This window comes from Solea senegalensis, linkage group LG1, assembly GCF_019176455.1.
Source record: "Solea senegalensis isolate Sse05_10M linkage group LG1, IFAPA_SoseM_1, whole genome shotgun sequence".
NCBI classification, from domain to species: domain Eukaryota; kingdom Metazoa; phylum Chordata; class Actinopteri; order Pleuronectiformes; family Soleidae; genus Solea; species Solea senegalensis.
Genome location: NC_058021.1, coordinates 186,583 through 210,000, shown reverse-complemented (window position 1 = coordinate 210,000; position 23,418 = coordinate 186,583). Strand labels below are relative to the sequence as shown.

Here is a 23,418-nt window from a genome sequence, read left to right as displayed (position 1 = left end):
GCGCAGGCGCACTGAGCGGTTGTTGACAGCGTAGGGTTTTAACAGCTCACTTACAATTAATGATAAAGAGGAAAAATGACAAATACACCAATAAATAAATAAATAATAACAATAATAATAATAATAATAATAATAATAATAATACTAGTGTGATTCATCGCAGCAAAATGATTTAGATTATATTTAATTATATGTGTATATATATACATATACATGTATATATATATACAGTACATGTAATACACACATATATATGTATACATATATAAACAGACGGCAGTGTAAGGTTTTATTTACAGTAAGTATGACTTGAATATGAATATGTGTGGTCAGCTGTAACACTGTGGTCCAAATGTTCTGTTCAGAGCAGAACTTTCACAACCAATGGACTTCAGTCAAAGAAGTTATTAAATCCACAGAGAAAAGATTTACCTCCAAATATTCACATGTTAACATGAGACACACACACACACACATTAACACACATTAACACACACAGGGACAGAGAACTCACCACACTCCAGTCCCTAACACACACACACACACACACACACACACACACACACACACACAGGGACAGAGAACTCACCACACTCCAGTCCCTAACACACACACTAACACACACACACACACACACACACACACACACACACAGGGACAGAGAACTCACCACACCCAGTCCCTAACACACACACTAACACACACACACACACACACACACACACACACTACAAACAATAATCTGTGAACAAACCCACAATATACCCAAAGTAAATTGGTTTACAGTTTGTAACTGATTCTAACTAAACAACACAAAACAGCAGTGCAACTTAGATCTACAATAAAGCACATTTAAAACTATTTACATCACTGAAATAAATGTTTGAGCAACAAAACAAAAATAAAAAAAGAAACAATCATTTTACTTTTGATTCAAATACAACAAAAAATATCAAATTTACAGGTAATTGTCTTTAAAGAGGAAGAATGTTCATTATAGTACATTCAAAAATATATAAAACACCGTAGTTCAAATATTCTATGTATTATTATGTTAGATTTTTTTGTTATAAATTCTACTTTTGTGGACTTAGTTGCTAACAGCGTAGTATTGAAATGATGGTTTATGAGGGACTAAATAAATAAAAAGTGAGCGTTTTACCTCCAGACAACAAAACACACAAACAAGAGCTCATTAAAACGTGTGAAGGAGGAAGAATTCAGCAGTTTGTTTATTTTTTTTAAATACAAATGTCAAACCTACCAGACTGTGGACTCACACAGAGTTGTGTCATCTAATCACACTGACATGATGTTATAACAAATTAAAGTTATAAAAGTCAATCAAAGTATGACATAAAATACGTTGTTCCGGAGGTCACGTGAGGTCATGTGAGGTCATGACCTGCGATGATTCCACACACATTTGTGAACATGTGACGTTATTGGCTGTGTCTGCATGTGTTCATAACACCAGATTCATTCATTCACATTCATCTTCAATCATAATTCATATCATTCGTACGTGTGTTTTTATTTGTTCATGTGTTCATACAACGGAACCCATGAAAATGCTTGAATTGTGTGTCTCAAAGTTTTGAAAAGAGCTTGAATTTTGGATAAAAATATGCTTGAAATTACTTTCATTAGAAAAAACAAAACTTATTGCCAGAGTAAAGTAAGAGTCTGGAACTCACTTGTGTGTGTGTGACAGTGACTATTATAATACACAATGTTAGTTGTTTAATCACTTTTATTGTGATTGAAAGAGTGAAATAGTATATATTAATTTACCACAGCTGCAAGATACTGAAAATCATTAATAAAATAACCTTAAAAGAGTTTGAACAGGGCTTGAATGTGACTTTGTTGAGCTGTCAGTGTTTCAGTGTGTGTTGCTGTGGTGAGAGAATGTGTCATCGCTGTAATCACACAGTTACACACAAGTGTAAACGTCAGCTTTGACCCAGCGGCCAACACTTACACCTCTGTTTCTCCTCAGTGCTCTGAGTGTCGGCCTGTAAGTGGACACCACACACGCACACGCACACTCACGCACACACACACACACACACGCACACGCACACACTGCGCACACCACGCACACACTCACGCACAAACACACACACACACACACGTACACACACGCACTCACTCAGACTCTTGTTACTGCAGGTGATATAGAGAGGAGTGATGCTGCGTTCAGGATCCACTCACTGGACTGAATACAAACCTAATGTAAGTGTTTATGTCAAATACAGTTTATAGTAATAATGTTTCATAATGTTAATGTTAAACCATTTAGATCAATGAAATGAATGTTTAATCAACAAAACAACATTTAAAGAGTAAAATGATTAAAATACAACAAGAAGAAAACAATTAAATGTACAGGTGATTTTTGATAAAGAAACACATGACAAGAATAATTCAAAGATCGTTAAACTGAAATAAGAGTAACTATGATTCTGCAGCACAGAGTCACAAACTGAGAAAATCATTTGTGCTCATACAGTAAAAACATTCTACTCATTGCTCTTAAACAGTGTGACGTTGATTAATTGACATGAAAACTTCAGTTTCCTCAAACCAAAGTTGACAGAGAAACTCTGCAATTATACGTCACTGCACACGAGACACAGACGTCATAAAACCTCACTTTAAAAACACCTGAATTATCCCTTTAAATAGAATCTGTTCCATTATAAAAACAAGAAGTAACAGAAAGTCACACCAACATCAGGTAAATGTATTCATGTTTATTATTAATCTGCTCCGATGGAACTTGAAGGCATCACACGCCTCTGTTCAACAGAGTGGCCTGAAGGGCGCATGCGTGTTACCGACGGAACCCCCGGTGTACGCAGCGGTGAGCATCCGGTAGTGGACAAGTGCTGAGAGCTGAGCCGCAGCTGCAGCGTCAGCGTCGGCAGCTTCACTCTCCAGAGAAGCGGCGCTGACACCTGGAGCTGTCCGAGGTCGGAGGCTCTTTCCCCGGGAAGTCGTTCAGCCTTCACTCCGAGTTTGACTCACAGTCACTGACTCAGCAGGTCAGTCTTATTCAATATTCAAATCGACAGATTTACTGCACATGGACATGAATGCAACTCTTCTTCTTCTTCTTCTTCATCCTCTTCTTCATCATCATGTACAGTAAAGTGACACACACACACAAACTTAACCAGTTCTCCAGAAATGAGGTTCTGCCTCTTTAGGACCAGGTTTTGGTCTTAGTGAAGAGACTACTGGTCCTGACAAGGTCAGTGTTTCTGCTAGAGAAGGTCCTTAAGTGGCAACAAATACAAGAACACACACACACACACACTCATCTCTGGTTACTCAGCAGTAACACAGAGTCAGTGTGTGTGTGTGTGTGTGTGTGTGTGTGAGTGAGACATATGCTCACACGATGCTACCCCATTAGCTTCATCAATACTATCATATTAAAGCAATGATCTAAACTCTAAACCCATGGTTCTCAACATGGGGTCCACGTGGCCTTCAGGGGGCACGAGAGCTTTGTCTGTTCTGAGGTTATCAAAATTATTATTGGTGCAAATTAAATTTAGAAAATCCCCAAAAAAAGTCGTAAACAACACTGATGTGAGTCACAGTCAGGATTACACCAGCGTTAGAGACAGATTACAGAAGAAGAAGAAGAAGAAATAACTCACCACACAGCTAAATGTTATTCATCATGAACCAAATCATTATTATTATTGTCATTATCATTATCATTATTATTATCATTATTGGTATCATTATTATTATCATTATTAGTATCATTATTATTATTAGTATTATCATTATTATTATTATTATTATCATTATTATCATTATTAGTATCATTATTATCATTATTATTATCATTATTATTATCATTATTAGTATCATTATTATCATTAGTATTATCATTATTATCATTATTATTAGTAGTATTAACATCATTATTATTAGTATTATCATTATTATTATTATTATTATTATCATTATTAGTATTATCATTATTATTAGTATTATCATTATTATTATTAGTATTATCATTATTATTATTATTATTATTATCATTATTATTATTAGTATTATCACTATTATTATCATCATTATTATTATTAGTATTATCATCATTATTATTATTAGTATTATCATTATTATTATTATTATTATTATCATTATTATTAGTAGTATTATCATCATTATTATTATTATTATTATCATTATTATTATTATTATGGGCCACACGGCAGTGTAGTGGTTAGCACTTTCGCTTTGCAGCGAGAAGACCCCGGTTCGAGCCCCGGTTGGAACAAGGGCCTTTCTGCATGGAGTTTGCATGTTCTCCCCGTGTGTGCGTGGGTTCTCTCCGGGTTCTCCGGCTTCCTCCCACAGTCCAAAAACATGCAATGTGGGGATTAGGCGAATTGGACACTCTAAATTGACCGTAGGAGTGAGTGTGAGAGTGAATGGTTGTTTGTCTCTAGTTGTGTGTGGCCCTGCGATGGACTGGCGAACTGTCCAGGGTGTACCCCGCCTATCGCCCGATGTAGCTGAGATTGGCACAGCACCCCCCGCGACCCTCTGGTGGAGGATAAAGCGGTTAGATGATGACTGATTATTATTATCATTATTAGTATTATCATTATTATTATCATTATTATTATTAGTATTATCATCATTATTATCATTATTATTATTATCATTATTATTATTATTATTATCATTATTATTATTATTAGTATTATCATTATTATTATTATTATTATCATTATTATTATTATTATTATTATTATTATTATCATTATTATTATTAGTATTATCATTATTATTACAGACAGACAGACATTCACACCTGCGCTCAGTTTAGAGTCAGTGTGGACTCAGGGTGATGAACCCGGGTCTTTCTGCTGCAAGGCAACATGCTAGCCACTACCCCGCCGTGTGCACCCTCATGTCATTATATGTTTAAGTGCACTTGCTGTGTTCTTATTATTATTGGATGGTTTTGTTTCCCAGAGTGAAAACTGTGGATGAGCTGATACTTTGTGTCTGATTGTGATATGATGGAGGTCAGTGATTGGTTGGAATGATGGCCATCATTTGTAACTCTGTGTGTGTGTGTGTGTGATTATTGATGCACATGCTCAACAATAAGACACAAATGTACCGTGGTACTCCTCGCCCCTCGTTTGTGAACCAGTGCTTTTCTTTCCAGAGAAGATGAGTTGGAATAACGACATCGTCCGAATGTTAAGATTAACATTGTTGTGCTTGTGTTTCCTCTGCAGAGTCAATGATGCCTTCAAAGCAGCTCAGCAGCAAAGAGAGAAGGAAAGTGTGCACGTCTGTGGCAGGAGAGGTACGTGAGCGTTACTGTTCACATGCTGCCACTGATGACATGCTGTTTACACACAATGGTAGACTGACGCCATCTAGTGGTAAAACCATTGAACCACAAATCTCTGACATACAGAAAACCAGCATTTGAGTCAGAAGACTTTTAAGATTGTGCAGCCTTTTTTCCTCCAGGACTTATTTCCATCTCTTTGCTTTTATTCTTCAGTCAGTTTCACACAGAGTCACAGACATGGTGCACAAAGCAGCGCCCTCTGGTGGCTGTTCTAGTCCCACAAAGCAGGGTTCAACCATTTTCTCGAATGTTCGTTACATTCGGCGGCGCGCTCTGATCAACCCTCCATCTGACCTCCACATTTCGTTGTATAATGACAATAAAGATGCTTTCCTTTCCTTTCATAGATCATAAATTAGTCTAATAAAGTCCGTCTGCGGCTCAGTGTCAGTGTTAGTGTTACCCTCACCCTGATTTATTACTTTATCGTCATTAATTCATTGTGTCACACAGAGAACTAACACAACACCTTACAGCTGTGCTGAATTATGATTTCTCTTTTTGAAATCACGTGTTATTATGCAACAAACAGCAGAATGATAAGAAATGAAAGGGAAGCACAGTGTAGTTGTGAAACTATAACTTTTTATTATTTCAAATATAAGAACATTTGTGTCTGAGGTATGCAGTTAATCCACTCATTAGGTTTTTACATTGTCTTCTGCAGATGACTGTGTGTGTGTGTGTGTGTGTGTGTGTGTGTGTACATATCTATATCTGTGGTTGATATAGTTTTGAGCAGCAAATGTCAGATTCATAAGTTCACATTCATCTGTAGATTTTTATTAAAGTTCATCAGTTCACATCAGCTTGTGATTGAACACTGTATCTGAGGCCACAGTCACATTAAGATTCTTCACTCTCTCTTCTTGTGTTGGATTTACTAAAGTTGCTGCATCATTCCAGGCAGAGTAGCTCAAATCAGTTGGATGGCATCCTATATTAAACCAGCTTCACTGCAGCAGCAGGAGGAGGAGGAGGAGGAGTTTGTACAGCAGCCGTGTATCAAAGTGCAGGATCACGATCAGCAGTGCTGTCTCTAAACACACCAGACTCCTCTGTTCATAATGAGATTGAAGACATTTCCCTGGTAGTTGTTGTTTGTTGTTGATTAACTCACATTTTTAACTGATCTACAGTTGAGCATTGTTCACTTTGATTGGTGTGTCGTCTCTTCCTGTGACGACACTCTGACCAATCAGTGGCCGAGGGTCTGGTGACATCACGCGTAGCATCTACTCGTGACTGTAACCTGTGCTTAGGTTGACGTGCAACAAGCAGATTGTTGGTTTTTTTCTTCATCATGTCAGTGTTCAAAAACACTTGGATGGTGCTTTTGAGCTGTGGTCTCTCATGAGGGTTATATTCAGGCTGAAACCATGTGTCACCTGCATATTCTGCCCACTTCTAACCTTAGTACCCACTCGGTATCCTGGTGCTAAGTGGGTAACTAGTTGGTACTAAGGTTAGAAGTGGGCAGACACAGGTGAGGCCACCAGGGAAACCATGGACGGTATATTGTGATCTATTCTTCAATATATGCAGTAGAAATACACGTCAAACATCTCAGTCTATGGTGAAACACAGTAACACAAATACAGACGGATATTTGAAATAAGGATTTCAAACATTGAATTTCTGTAAATCACGTACAACAGCTTTCAGTGTAAAAGATACTAAATAATAATAATTTCGTTAATAGTTAGTTAGTCCATTCTTTCCTGTTGTTCACCAGGAACAGAAGCTTGTCCACAGCCTCTGGCTTTAGTGCAGAACAGTGATGCTGAACGCTCTTCTGATGGGACGCTGGTGTCAGGGATGCAGATGTTTCTTAGCCAGACTTTCTGCTTCAGCTTCTCTCCGACAGAGAGAGCTGCGGACTCAGGCTGCAGGGATGCTGTCCACACTCACTGAGTTTCACCTTCTTCACTTCCCTCTCTGTAGCTCCTCCTGCAGCACCTGTGCTTGTGTGTGGTGGTCACACAGTGGTGGATACGTCTCACGTGGAACTCTTGGTTCATCGTCACACTCACTGCACGTTCTCAAAGTTCTCTTCTGAAGTCGATCCCGAGAGTGAGAACAAGAAAAAGCTTTTGAATTCACCTTTCAGAAAGACTTAAACGTCTGAAGTGATCAGCCAGTTTTAAAGGACAGAGGAAAGATGGATGTAATTAGTGACGTGTTGTGTTGTGTGTTCTTATGATGGTGGAGATTTGTCTTCTCTTAAGTGGTAAAATAAATAAATAGACATTAGCAGTTTTATAACCATGGATGAAACCATCACACGTCGAGGAAGCAGCGAACATATACTTATTTATGGTCAGTGTCCTGCATGTTTTTCCTTATGTCCTCAGCCATGTTCACACACACACACACACACACACACACACAGCAAGCGTCTGTGTCACAGTTAACATTGCACACACACCATCTGCTGCATCATGCTCAGGCGGGGCAAACCAAGCTAATGAAAGGTAAAAGCAAACCATGGGTCAGCGATGCAGTCGTAGCGCTCTATAGTTCTCTAGCAGCAGCAGCAGCAGCGAGGCAGAGACACGAGGGAGAGAGAGTGAGAGTGTGAGTGGGTAAATAGTCAAATGAGCCTCAGAAGCATGAGGGCTTGATTATTGAAACACTAACAACTCTGGAGAGAGTCTTGATCTACTTTGTAATAAGGGAAATACAGAGAGAGAGAGTCATTAACTGTGGAGCAGTGATGAGCCTCCACACAAAGATTCAGAGAAACTTTAATACAACTGAATAGAACATAGGTTATATTTTTGGCACCTTGGGAAATAGATATTTTATCACATTTTAATGGTATGGTTCATTTTTTATATGAGAGGAAATGAGACGGCTCATGGCTTCTGCTGAGAACCAGCTTGAGACCTGGACCCTCGCTCCCTCTGGAAACATGGCTGCCAGCAGGGACACAAGGAAAACAGATTTGAGTCATTTAACAGACGGCTCAGGCTGTTGCTCACAGCGAGGCGGCTCCTGGATCTCATCCCGGTCCGGGTCGTTCTGTTTGCATGTTGTCCTCCACACACAGTGAATGCTCTATAGGTTTACCCTGCGAGTGACTGGCGAGGTGCAGGTTTACATATTAATAATAATAATAATAATAATAATAATTCAGATTATTATTATTAAGTTACATCATGTCTGGTTCCCCACACAGTGAAATGTCTGTTGCATTTGTTGATGATATTTGCCAATGATTCCAGTGAAGCAAGACAACCACATACACTTCTATGTTCCATGTTATATCATTTTATACTAATATGAAGTTTTATATTTCAAGATATTAGAGAACTGACGAAAAAAGCAATAGTGGTTTAGTTCCAGCTCATTTAACGTGTTACTCATTGTACGAACATTTATCTATGAACAAGTTGACGTCAATAACACAGCAGCCATGTTTTCAATGATTGTTTTCAATGATCTTTAACTCGTTTGAAAGTTAAGCAACAGAAGCTGATGGTAATGAGACAAGATTGCAAGTCTCAGGTGACGTGTAGCTACGACATAAATGACTGGTGTGCTGTGTAGTGTTGGCACCAACGTGTGAGACACAGTGTAGGTGAACATGGAGACGCAACAGCAGCAGATATGAGTCCTGTAACCTCGTCATTGAGATCTGAAGGATGCACCTGTGTGTGTGTGTGTGCAGAGTGAACCTGTCTATGAAGCAGAGGCCGCTGCTCTAAGACGGCAAGGGAAGCTTCCTGCTTCCTGTCACACGTCATTTCCGTTAAATGTTCACTCGTTTGTTCAGAATCAGCTGTTTATCACAGATGGACTGACACGATTTCCCTGCAGCAGAACAGCGCATTAAACCAGTGGAAGCTCAGCTTCAGACGATCTCTAAGACACTCATCGGATAACTGTGCCAAAAACGTCACTTCCAGGGAAGCTCAGCGTCTCTGGGAGTCAATGAAGCAGTGGGCAGGCACGGATGCTGGGCTGATGCATGCTGATTGGAGGAACCACCTTTTAACTCCTTCTCTGCATTGAACCCTTTTTCTACTAGAAACCTTCCTAGAATTAGGAGCAGCACCCGGGGAGCAATGGGGGTCCTGAACCCTGGCCCTTTTTTTGACCTGGTGGGAACTCAAACCGGCAACCCTCTGGTTACAAGCCAAGTTCCCTTTCCACTTGGCAGCGGAGACAGTTAGTGTTGTGTAGGCTGAATGATGTTATTGATGACACTCAGACTCTTGACCTGAGGGGAGGGGTTGAGCAGAGGAGTTGGCTTTTAGATAACGTTCAATAATATTCAGTTTTATCTGTGTTCAGTTTGAGAAAATTAAATTGGAAGAGAACCAGGAATTGAGTTCATTGAGACAGTTGGCGAGGGCGGAAAGTAGGAGGCACGGAAGAGCACGGAAGAGCACGGATGAGCACGGATGAGCACGGATGAGCACTGATGAGCACAAGTTCTATGCACACAACTGTGCATGCTAGAAACTGCTATTGACAATTGTGCCACTTTGCATCGGGTGCAAGACAGAGCCCTTTGTCTCAATAAAAGCTGAACTATCCCTTTACTGCAGTCGTTCAGTGTAGACGACACAGACAGGCTCTGTTGTTCAGACTCAGTGAGTTGGGAAAGTGAACACTCTTCCAGTCCGTGTGTGTGTGTGTGTGTGTGTGTGTGTGTTTGATGGAGAAGCACAATGTATGGATGTGTGTGTGAGTGAGTGAGTGAGTGAGTGAGTGAGTGAGTGAGTGTGAACGATGACAGTGGAAGACTTGGATCAGTCAGAGATTGAAAGTGTTCAGTCATAAATGTGCATGCAGCTCTGTGGATGAGTCACACACCCATGTTACAGAAGTCTGGCTGCTCATATTTCTTATTCATGTTCAGGGTAAATTAGAATAACTCTGATGATCCCATGATATTTTACACTGCGTCATCATCATCATCATCATCATCACATCCACTCCCCGCGTTCAAAGATCAAATGATTTATGACATCACCAGTGTTCCCCACAGAACCACCGCGCGCAGGCACAGCCTCACAAAGCTGCCAGCGAGGTTGAAGCGAATGAGTCATTACACTAGAAATACATCTTGGTTTAGCTTTCAAAATTTAAATTTGTCCCAGAATTGAATTAGTGAGCTCTTCTGTATTTTATTCTATTATTTATTGAATCAGCAAGTTACTCAGGAGATGAATGTCTTAAGACGTCAGGATCACATGTTTCACCATGTCATCACCACACTGATGCATTTCTGATGGAGGGCAGGAGAGAAGGAGGGATGGATGGATGGATGGGTTAGGGTTAATGGAATTTGGTTTCTCAGAGTGAGGACACACAGTATTACACATAAACACACACACAGTCAAATCACCTGGGGGGCAATGAGTGTCTAGCCGGTCAAGAGGGGGCAATGTAGAGAAGGTAGTAGTAGTTCAGTAGTTTAAAATTAGAACACAATAGATATTCAGAATGATATGTCCCAAACTTTCAAAATAAAAGTGTTTACTGTATGATGTGTACTTCACAATAAAAAATTAATTATTAAAATAATGTTGACAACTGTAATTAAAACATCAAACAAGCTTATATAAACAGTATGTCATTTAATGTTGGCTGTAATACATTTGATAATGCTAGAATTATTAACAAATGTGTTCTTTTTACTATTAAATATACTCATTAATGTATGATATTCTGTCATTATTCTATCAACTTTAACGCTGTGTTTAAAGGGCTGTAACAGGATATTATATGTACATTTATTTATTGACTTTTTTATTTTTATTTTATTTAAGTGAATAATGGTTCATGTGTTCATCAGTGTTTGTCAAACCTGGAATGATGATGTTTTGTCATGTACAGTAATTACAGTTAGTGTCTCTGTGCACAAAGAACAAATATAATGTTTGCAGGAAAGAGAAGCAGCGTCATGTTTGTATGTTGTGTGTCCTGTGTGTCATGTGACCTGTATGTGGAGTACACAGCAGCTGTGCTGTGGTCTCTCTGCGTGTCTGCGTGTCTGCCTGTCTGCCTGTCTACCTGCTCCACCATTCAATCTTCATTTCCTCGTGCCTGAACAATTATTCTCATTTATGAACGAGTCGTGCAGGAACCGCCTCCACATCAGCAGCGTTACTGTGTGTTTTTGCCAGTTTATTCACATGTGATGACGTGGTGATCTACACTCGACGTGCCCACAGTGATTCTGGTGCAGAGCATGTGTGCGTGTTACACACTGTATTTACCTCTATGACTGATTGAGTATAGGTGGGTCACGCTGCTGCTGCTGCTGCTGCTGCTGAGGGCATTATGGTGCAATAAAGCACAATCTAAGCAAAAAGTGTGGCCAGCACGCGTCCGTCCAAGATCAGTTTGAATACCAATAAAAAGGGTCCAACTCCATGCGAGTACATGGTGGAACAGCTGCTTACAGCACAGATTATTACATGTTACATGTCATTTAGCAGACGCTTTTATCCAAAGCGACTTACAATTGAATAGATTATGAACTCCTCAACACTGTTGTCGTTTCTTTCTTCACACAACACAGTAAATATCACACACATCACTGATCACAGATGACATTGTTTGTTTTTGGTGTCATCTAGCCCCGCCCCCATGTCGTCAGCTTATCTTATTACGATTGGTCGGGTATTGTCTGGTGTGACCTGTCTGTGGTCAGGTTGTGGCGTGACTGACAGAGATGGACCAGTGACCATCAGTGCAGCTGTGTGTTTAGTAACCGTGGCTTCTTCACCGTTAATGAAGGCAATCTGTGAGACTCAGGGGGTGGAGCTACAGCAGCACACGCTGTACTTTTAGTCTAGTTACTTTTAAAGTGAGAGAGTAATGACGGCCATTATTCAGAGCTGTCAGTGTGTCTGTCTGTCTGTCTGTCTGTCTGTCTGCAGCCAGTGGAGCAGATAAACATGTGCCTCTGTAGAAACACACTGTGAGTGAGAGTGTGAAGTATGAAATACGATGAGGCGTCAACGATCTGCCGGGGAAATGGGGTCACTGCAGCAATAAGAAAATAAAATCCTACATAAAGAAGCACAGAGACGGTCGCAGCGTCGCAGCGTCGCAGGGAGACATGACACAAACATGGAGTTTACAGCAGGTTTCCATCACCGTGACATAAAAATACTCAGAAATGTCAGGGATTCTAACGCTTAAGACTGAGCTTCTGCACGAGTCCACCACCAATACTGGAACACATCGTCTGTTGTCTGTTCACAGTTTAAGACTCATTTCTCCTCCAATCACACGACACAACACAACACAACACAACACAAGTGTGTCCAGTGAGCTCTTGTCAGATAATACCTGGTTTATTTCTTTGGCTTTTCAATGTTAAATGAAGGTTAGAAACAATGAAATTGGTGAAATTCTGCTCTAACGCAAATATTCAGGCTTAAAATTAAAGACGTGTTTTTATGTGCGTTTTTTAAATATCATTTTATATAAATATAATGTCTCGGAACACACCACCGTCTCCCTCCTCCTGTGCTCTCAGTCTCCCCTAAATTATATCAACAACTTCATCAAATCTAACCATTATCAAAACAAAGACAATGAAACACAAACACAGAAACACAGCTGACAGATTTAAACCGATCTGAGTATAAATCAGATTGAAGTCATTATTATCTTTGGGCTTCAGAACAACAGAAATCTGGGGCAAGACTCCAGACTTCAGTCAGGACGATACCAGCTGTCAATCACAGTGAACATCATTTACAAAAGTGACATCCTGTTTCATTAAGAACATTTGACACTGGTGATTGAGTCCATTAGATGTTTAATGACGTTATAAATCAAGTAAAAAAGGTAGAAGCTCATTTTCCTGTTGATTTCCATTCAAACAGAGCTCTTTTTGCATCCAGTGCAGTCGCCCCCTGGTGGTTAATGGCCACTTCCAAGGCTTCATGCTTCCAAACCACTGCCTTATAAAGAGTGTACCTCATGCGCTGATGTTTGGCCTGTGGGGGCAGTGTTGAGATCTAAGGTTGCTTCAGTTGAAGTCAGCTGACCTCAATGCGTTGTCAGGTCCTGAGGTCTTGATGGAGACTGTGAGACTGTGACGTGCTGGGGAAGACTGCAGTTTCTACTGTAAGCACTGTCTTTATATAGACTACTGCCACCTGCTGGTCAGCTTGTGAATAGTTGTGTGGTCTAATCCTGTGTTCTGTTGACTGATTCACTCATTAAGACATTGTCCTCTGATCAGTGAACACATGAGGGCACAGATGAGAGGCTGAGAGAGAAAAGGTTGCTACAAAAATACACTCGTTTATTTTGGTACATTATTAGTTTAAAATACTGTGTATTTTAATGTTCTTCTGCCACAACATGAGTAACAGTGTAGTCTCAGAGTCGGAGGCGGAGTCAGCAGAGTCAGAGGCGGAGTCAGCAGAGGCGGAGGCGGAGTCAGCAGAGGAGAGAGCGGAGCCTCCACTGCAGTGAGCAGAGAGCGGCTTCTGTCTGTGCAGCCGCGCGGTCATGAGCCGGTCAGCGGCAGTCGGTACCGCCGGAGAGGAGGAGGAGGAGGCTGGTTAAAGACAGACAGACAGACAGACAGGCAGGCAGGCAGACGGGCAGACGGGCAGAGGGGGGAAGACAAGGCTCGGTTCTTATTAAATGTCTGCATCATGCTGTACTTCCAGCTGGTGATCATGGCCGGGACCGTCATGCTGGCGTACTACTTCGAGTACACGGACACGTTCAGCGTGCACGTGCAAGGATTCTTCTGCTACGACACGGCGTTCACCAAACCTTACCTGGGACCCGAGGACAGCAGCGCCGTCCCGCCCGTGCTGCTATACGCTGTGGTGGCCGGTCTGCCCACGCTGCTGGTGAGTACGCCGGCACCGGCACCGGCACCAACACCAACACCAACACCAACGCCAGTATCAACACTAACACCAGAACCAACACCAACACCAGAACCAACGCCAGTATCAACACTAACACAACACTAACACCAAGAGTACTCAACACTAACACACAGCAACACTAGACACCCAGAACCAGTATCAACACTAACAACACCAGAACCAAACACCTAACCAACACCAACCAGAACCACGCCTAGTATCAACACTAACACTAACACCAGACACCAACCAGTATCAACACAACACTACCACCAGAACCAACACAGAACCAGCCAGTATCAACACTAACACTAACACCAGAACCAACACCAACACCAGAACCAGCGCCAGTATCAACACTAACACTAACACCAAACCAACACTAACACCAGAACCAACGCCAGTATCAACACTAACACTAACACCAGAACCAACACTAACACCAGAACCAACGCCAGTATCAACACTAACACTAACACCAGAACCAACACTAACACCAGAACCAACGCCAGTATCAACACTAACACTAACACCAGAACCAACACTAACACCAGAACCAACACTAACACCAGAACCAACACTGATCACCAGTACACTGGTGATCAGTGACCACACACACACACACACACACACACACACTTCAGTTTTCTTCTCTGTTCTTCGCTGGACTGTTAACTGTTTTACTAATTTGCATACTTTAATGAAATATGCTTATTTATGCAAGTTTACATTCATACATTCTGCTCATTCACTATAGCGTTATTATATTATAATGATTATTTATTTTATGTATATATATATATATAATATTATATTATAATTTGATTATAATGATCTGTTTCATGGGTTTAATATGCATTTTCTATAGATTGTTATTTAACGTGTATGTAAATGCAGTGCAGACACAAACCATACGTGCTGTTCATTTACTTCTTTATTTGCTAAGCAGTTTTGTGTATCATTCCTTAATCCATTGAAAGATGTTATTTTGTTATTTTAATAGTAATATTTTACCAGCTAAAGGTTAAATAATCAGCGTCACGTGTCAGTGATCAGCTGTGATGATCGTTATCAAACAGGAACAGATAGTGGGTGTTTTTTTATTATGAAATATGTTCTGCTTTCTTTGCCCCACATGACAAACAAACAAACAAATAAATAAATAAGTAGACATATTTAATGACATCATCATTTGAAGGTTTGGGAGCAGCAGTGGACGTTTTCGATGATGAAGATGGTGTCTGTTTGCTGCTGCTGCTGCTGCTGCTGCTGCTGCTGCTGCTGCTGCTGCTGCTGCTGCTGCTTCCTCCTCTGAGCTCAGAAAAGTGTCACGTCACACGCGTCAGAACACGGTGGGATCATCAAGTGTCTGTGATGACGTTTCCTGCTTTAAAAGCTCATCATCATAGTGAATGAATCAGTGAAATACATAAGGAAAAGAAGTGTATATATAAAAAGCTGTGTTGCTCAGATGAGGATTTACTTGGTTTATTTCTCTCTCTGTTTTGAATGCGTCATGCATGAGGTTTTAGATGATTTGCATAATTAGTTCTGTGAAAATCTCTTTTATAAGCCAGTGAAATTGGAATGGAGACTAAAAGATCTCTTAATGAATTGAATTGAACATTCCATAGTATGACCATAAGGACCCTGTGAATCACAAGGTCTGGATTTGTGAAATCTGTGCAGTGACACTTGGAGATTGTATATCAGTCCTGATGTTTGTGGGACTGCTAAGACGAGCTAATGCTAACTTGTTTGTACTTACCTTTACGATGTTGAGATGATGTTCAGTCGCTCTGCTTCATGTCTGACGTGTGAATGACATCAATCACACACTGTGTGTGTCTTTAATGTGGGAGCACATCAAGATATCATGTCAGAGAGGAGGCCCAACCCCTGTCTGTCTCTCTGTGTGTCTGTCTCTCTGTGTGTCTGTCTCTCTGTGTGTCTGTCTCTCTGTGTGTCTGTCTCTCTGTTTGCTGCTGATGCTGCTGCTGCCACGTCAGTGTGAGTGATGCCTTTCACTGTGTGTGTGTGTGTGTAAACTTGAGAAGCTTTGCTCTGTAACGTCACTCAGTGGATGTAGAACATTTTATTTATTAATGTTACGCAGGTGTGATGTTGTGATTGAATGATTTCAATCTACAGCACAGTAAGTGTTAGTGTAGAGAATAATAATTATATCATGCTCTGTCCAGCTCTTGTGTTTCCTATGAATTAACTGGACATTTACATCCCATAAAACACAAAGCAGTTGCAGAAGTACACTCTGCCCCACAGTTATGGAAAAGAAGAGAAATATCTTTTAGTATCGAAATGGAAAATCAATCCTTACTTTACATTACATTACTGATATCTGATCTTTGCTAAAACATAACAGAGTCTGAAGTGGACACTGCAGTGACCTCCCTCCCTCCCTCCCTCCCTCTCTCCCTCTCTCCCTCCCTCATCATAGCTGTAATAAGTGCCTGCGTGTTTCCTCAGTGACTGATGCTTGGCGCTGGTTTCACTTGCTTTTCATTAGCTCTATTGTGCAGTGAACTTATAAATGTCTCCTAAATCTCGAGCTATTAAAAAGCAGCAGCACACAGTGACGTGTGAATCATCCTTAGAAAAAGATCTTGATGTTATAGAAGTTGAAGGTACAAGGAACAGTCATTGTGTGTGTGTGTGTGGGGGTGATGAAGCAGAGCATTCTGGGACATTCTGGGACATGAGCAGTAACCTTTGTTTGGAATGGAAAGGTCACCGTGTTGAATCCGAGTTTTGTTTTTGGATACAAACATTTCCTATTTGCTTCTCTTGTGATTTTCACCTCTGACATTTTCAGTGTGCTGAAGGTTTCAGAGAAACCTGACGACCGAGGACGTTTATTCAAAAGTATGGTTCAGCTTTTTGGAAGTGTACATTCTGCAGGTTCTGCATGTGGTTAAACACGTGTGTGTGTGGTCCTGAGTCTGGACGTCTGCAGTCAGGTGAGAGTTAAGCTCCTGGTCGCTGATGGATGCATCTGTGCAGACTGTGAACACACTTGTTGCTCAGTCATTCACACTAAAGACGTCACTTTAATAACAATGTGATTTGTTGAGTTAGCAGATGGCCGGAGGGAGCGGTTACATAATCCAGTTAATTTATGCAGATCTTCATAAGTCACTGCAGAGAAACAGAAGAGTCACAGCAGTTCATCTCTCACACACACACACACACACACATGCTGTCACTGAGTGGGCTTTGTGAACTTGAAGAGGAAGCGACAGTGTTTCCTTGTTTCTCCTGCGGCCAAAGTGGTCGTAGGCTTTAACTTTTAAAAAGGTTCATGTTTATTTTAATGGTGATATGATTCATAACCATTGCACTCTCCTATGTTGATGTTCCATTCATTAACAAATAAATGAATAACAATAATAATAATAGCAATGACTGTTTGCTGGAACTGTGAAGACCTGGTTATCAGTATCTGTTGAAGTTGTTCATATGTGTAGAAGACAGAAGGTTTTCATTGTTCAGTTCGCTTTTCTTTCCAAGAATAAAAGTGCCATAAAGATGAATGTGCGTGTGCACGCCTCAGTCACTGAGAGGAAAGCTCGTCATGTAACACATGAATATTTGACCATTTACTTACAAAGACGTTCTGAAGACGTTGTTCTGAACGTCCTGATACCTGGACAGAGCTGACATGAGCGCTTCTTTCTCAGTCCTTTCAGACTTCAGGCTCTTGTTGGACTTTCATGATGTTCTCAGCATGAGCAGCATGGCGTCACGCTTCATCCTGTGGTCCATTCCAACACAACTGAGTCTGATGGCTTCCTGATCATCAGGACAATGGACCTTTCATGAAATTGTCTTCCTTTAACCAGACAGTGTTGCCAAGTTCTTGTGGTTGTTGGAGGCCAGTGTGGAGGTTGATGTGATGAGTTTTTCAGTGCAGTCACAGCACTTCTGTGTGCTTCACTGTTGTCATCATTCCAGTCAGTGACTTTGCTCACCTTGTGGGAACTTGGCTGTCATCTTTGCCAAGTCTGCACCTAATTACAGAATGAAGAGAAGTTTCAGTTCAGGGAGGGTTGGGTTCAGGTCCTGGTGCAGAACTGTCAGCTCTGGTCCTGTTGGCACAAATGGACTCAGAGCCACTTCAGGTGATTGAGGTGTTTGTCTGGCAGTTGTGTGGAGACGGTGGAGACGGTGGTGCTGGTAGTGGGTCCACCCTCAGACACAGATACAAGTGCATTTGTTTATCTCGTTTCTTCCTTTCTTCCTACACTGTGCTTCATTCTTCTACTTTCTTTTTGTCTCATACTGAAGATTCTCCCTCTGGGAAAACCAAAATCATTCACCCAAACACTCAGGGGTTCAACTCCCTTGTTAGCATCTTTAGTTTTCATGACATATTTGGGACAGTAAAATAAGATTTCAGCTGGATTTCATGTCTTTCTGTTCCCTATAATCCACAAATATCACTTATTTATCTGACCCGGGTTTGTGACTCGGTCAGAACAAGGACTTGTCTGCATGGAGTCTGCATGTTCAACAGTCCAAAAACATGCAGCTTTGAGGGTAAGTCTGATTGGACACTTTAAATTGACCCTAGGTGTAAGAGTGGACAGTTGTTTGTCTGTATGTGGTCTTGTGATGGACAGCCAGCCAGGGTTTGGCACCAACGCCCCCTGCGTCTCTCATTAACGTGTCTGTGAGCACAGGTTGTTTCTGAAGCCATCAAACATCAGCCTGTTCTGACTAAATGTTCTGACAGGATAGGAATTCAAATTGTAGTTGTTTTCCAGATTAATGTCAGTATTTAGGATTGTGTGGTAGAATGGAGTCTGTTGAGATCCCAGTGGTGACGGTGCTTTCATCTCTCGATGTCTGAGGCTGCAAATGATGAATCAGGCTCCACATGAATCGCTCAAGAAATCCCACGTCTGACACCGAGTTTGTTAATGAGATGTGAAGTAAAGACTTTTTTGGAGTTTTTATTCTTTTAAAGAAGGTTTAACGATTATACAGAGTTCAAGCCGTCTGTAAGAGTGTGTGACAGAAACTCGGAAGGAAAACACGCTTATCCAGAAACACAGTTGACTAGAGCTTCTGATATCAAACACTAACTTATGCAGGCAAGTCAAAGTATAAAGAGGGAATTCTGAGGCCGTGGGGCGGTGTCCTTCCACTTCCTCAACACCAGTGGTGTTGAGGAAGTGGAAGGTGGTGTTTGTGGTTCTTCTTCCATCTGGAAACAAACTAAGACGCGCTGTCTTCTCATAGACCGCGTGATCCGCTCACTGATGTCACAGAGTCATCGACAGCTCTGTGATCATGTGGCTTTGGAATGATTTGTAACAGTTTTTCTAATTGTAACGATGCAGCACATGAAAAATGAATCAGAGTAAAAATATCAAACTCATTTTAGTACTGAAGTACAGTAGTGAAGTAGTTCTACTCTGATAATATGGAACTGTTACTGTATGAGAGTTAAGCGAATAGATTTGTGATCCTATGGTTTGATTGAGTGAAGGCTGTGAGAGTCCACAGTGTGTGACTGGCTTCAGTGACCCTCATGTGGAGGATGAAGCAGTAGATGATGGATGGATGGATGGATGGATGTCACATGTGTGCCTCATTAACCTGAGCAGTGCTTTAATTCCTTGAAAGAGGTAAAAACCAATGATGAGTATGAACATGTAGCGTTCATACATGAACAGAGCAGAAAAGCTGAGGTCAGACTCATGTGACATTTGAAAATAGATCCTTGTAACATTAGTAATATTCTGGTTATCGTGTCCCATCAGCCCACAGGTGACCCCTGACCCTGCCTTCGCAGTTACTGTGTGACCTCGTCTGCGTTTGGTCTCCATCTCAATCAACCCTGTAATTAACATTTCAGACCGCGCCCTTTAAACAGTGATGACCTCTCGGTGACCTCTGCATTATTATCACACTGATCATGACTCATTAAACAATCTGTATTCATAGATGTATTAACATACTGTATGATGTGATGTGCAGGAGCTGCATCCACTGGAATCACAGACTGTGACAGAAATAACCAGTGACTCACTCATTCATCACGAGTAAAATCAATAAATCAGCAGGTTAGTCGACGTTACACCTGACGTTTAAATGTCACTTTTCCTTTTTTCCCTGTGTGTGTGTGTGTGTGTGTCATGTTATAAATAAAGTGAGAGTCTCTGCATCACTGTGGCTCAGAGGCTTCTCTCACTGTCTCACTCTCAGCTTGTAGATGAAGACGTATTCAATGACTGGAGTTTATTGTCTGACCGGCAGGTCCTTGCCCAAATATTGGTTCAGTGTCAGCGTCTTTTCCGGTCGGCTGCGCTGATGAAGACAGATTAGTGTGGCAACACTGAGAGTGTGAGGGAGGGAGAGAGATGAAGGAGGAGGAGGAGGAGGAGGAATGAAGGCGCTGCAACCTCGACCAGAGATACAGTTGAATAAACTGTGGTTATCTTAGCCGGTGGGTTAGCAGCTCCACAGCGACAGACGCGAGTTAGAGACAGGGCAGGAGGGTAGTTAACAGTGTCCCTGTGACCCTGTCAACAGGAAGTGGGACAAATGGCCTGCGGCTGTCACCGTGCTGCTGTCGCCGCCCTTCAGCCACTTCAAAGGTAATGTGTTGTGACTGCTCACGTGCAGGAAAAGCCAAAAATCGAGTTTTCACGTCTCATATTTCTGATAAAAACTGATTAGGACTAAAGTTTAGAAATACTTTGTTTTCTGAAATAAAAGTGATGACATGTTATTGATGTGATCCGAAAAATATCATGGACTTCACTTGTCTACGACCGACCCGCGGGTTCAGGCCGAAAAACGTGCAAATGTAACCTCGATGCAGCCGGGCCTCGAATCAGGGTCTTCTTGCTGCAAAGGCAAGAGTGCTAACCACTACACCACCCGCGTGGCCCTAGGGCCAAACAATTCTTGTTTTCTTCAGTGTTTGTTGTGTATTTTGAGCCCTCGTGAAGGATGGAGGACGTGACCCGTAAGAACTAGAACTATTCTTAACCGACTGTTTTTGTCCCATTATCATGTGATCAGTGTGAAAAAGGAACATTCTTTTATCAATCCTTTACGCTTTCATAAATGACCTCCATATCAAAGTAGGATCATTGGTAGCCATGGCAACGTGCACATCACTGCTGATTTTTCCTGGTTCATCTGAACATGAGAAACATTATGAGTTGAATCAGCGCCTCATTAGTACTCGGCGTCACATGACAGGAAGCGTATTAACATGAAGTTAGTAGTTATTCAGCTGCATTAGTCATTCGTTAACTGCCATTACTTGGCTGTCAGCTCAGCACACACACACACACACACACACACACAAAGTAAACAAACTCAGTGTGTAGACTTTCATCAGCATTCCCAAAAGTCCTTCATTCCCACTGCTGTTCGGTTATTTAACTCCTTGTCGTAAATGTCCACTCCCTTTCCTACTTACCCCTGATACTTACTCTATATTAGAGTGTAATTTTATCTTTTTTATTTTTTATTCTATTCTCATCTCTTAACTGGGCTGTTGTGAATGTGTGTTTTGAGGAATAAAGTCATTCAATCAATCAATTCATCCACACAGATATAGAGTAACAGAGAGGATTTGCTCACTGAGTTTAGTTTGCTGAGGTCGTGACAGTCAGCATCAGCACTGACACTGTCTCTACACGTTACTTGGATAAACTTGTCAAGGACACAAGCATTCAGGGCCTCGTTAAAGGGAACGATGAAGAGCGCGACTGGAAGCTGATGGATGAGGTGATTACCTGAGGATGAGGTGATGGAGAGCACAGCAGCCGGGTTCTCAGAGGAGTTAATCCCAGATTTGAGATAAATCTGACAACTTGATCAAGGTTAATGAAGTGGAACAGCTTCAGTTGTCTGGGCCTGAACAGCAACAGCTCTGTTTCATCAGGTCACTAAAGGAAGCTGGTGCGCGTGTGTGTGTGTGTGTGTGTGCGTGCGTGCATGCGTGTGTAAATTTGGCAGCATATAAACACAATTACTAACCAACTCAGAGAGAGAGGGAGATCTACGCCCTTGCCTGGATGTTCCTCCTCCCCGCTCCTCCCCGCCTTTAGGAAATCTAGCAGAGAACGAGCCATGGTTTGAGTTGTGCACCGTTTTATGACAGAAATGCAGTCGTGATTACACACTAACTGGTTTTGTACTCGCTGCTAAAGTAAAGAAATATTTCTCTGTGACAACTTTGCGTGGTTTAGTTTGGCGAGCGACATCGCGATACACTTTAACGTAACGTGAGTCTCCGCCCATGAAGAGCAGTGTGTGACTCGTGTCTCGCAGCCAATCACAGCCCAGCAGCACATTGCACGCGTATCACATGACGTACATGCGTATCACATGACGTACACGCGTATCACATGACGTACGTTGAGACTCAGAGAAGTCAGCTCCATTTACAGAGTATATAAAAGTAGTAGAAACTGAAATAAAGTACAAATGCATAGTATTAGTACGATGTTATACTACATCACTGCTGTATATGTTACACGTTTCAAATTAGTGAAACTGATGTAACAAAAGATATTTATTCATAAAGAAAACACAAGTACGGAGTTGTTCAATGAGAGCGCGAACCACCATCTTTTCCTCTGAATCTCGGTCTGAGGAGAGGAGGGAGGTGCGCCTCACCTTGAGGTCCGTGCTAAACCGATACCCACCCTTTGGTTCCCCTTTCTTTTCTTTCCTCCTGCAGCCTTATTCTTGCACAATAATTAATGAAATAATAGTCACGTTAAGTTAGCTGATTATTGTCGGCACTAAACGCTCATGCAAATACATAGTGTACTCAGATTAAGGTGTACCACGTGTACATCTGTGTTCTATTTATAATGCAGCGTTTAATGGTTTTCTTTTTATGGAAATGTACCTAACAAGTATTTTTAGCTGCTGTTCCTCTCACATGTGTTGCCAGGTAACTAAAAGTTAACACTGACGGGCAAGAGAGGTGAGAACATGAAGACATGTGAACAGTGTCACAGAGTGCAGCGCTGTCAGTTTTTTCAAAGGACAAAGACAAGAAGCTTTGACCTGTCGTGACATTTGACATTTTCCCTTTTCCTCTTGTTGTGTTTTCAACCGCCTACAGACATAAAAATAGAAGTAAAGGCTTTT

General features: G+C 41.4%; 1 protein-coding gene across 3 annotated transcripts in view; it reads left to right on the top strand.

Moving 5' to 3' along the window:
• LOC122774616 (phospholipid phosphatase-related protein type 5-like) overlaps nt 1-23,418 on the top strand; it is a 58,993-nt gene that overhangs the window by 387 nt on the left and 35,188 nt on the right. The window contains exons 2-4 of one of the 3 annotated variants that reach the window (XM_044034064.1): nt 2,816-3,050; nt 5,286-5,356; nt 14,062-14,250. In XM_044034064.1, coding sequence (XP_043889999.1) covers nt 5,291-5,356; nt 14,062-14,250 — 255 coding nt within the window. In that variant the 5' untranslated portion in view covers nt 2,816-3,050; nt 5,286-5,290. Of the gene's footprint in view, nt 1-2,815; nt 3,051-5,285; nt 5,357-13,847; nt 14,251-23,418 lie in introns of those variants that run through there. The other 2 variants (XM_044034073.1, XM_044034083.1) reach the window with 2 other exon arrangements.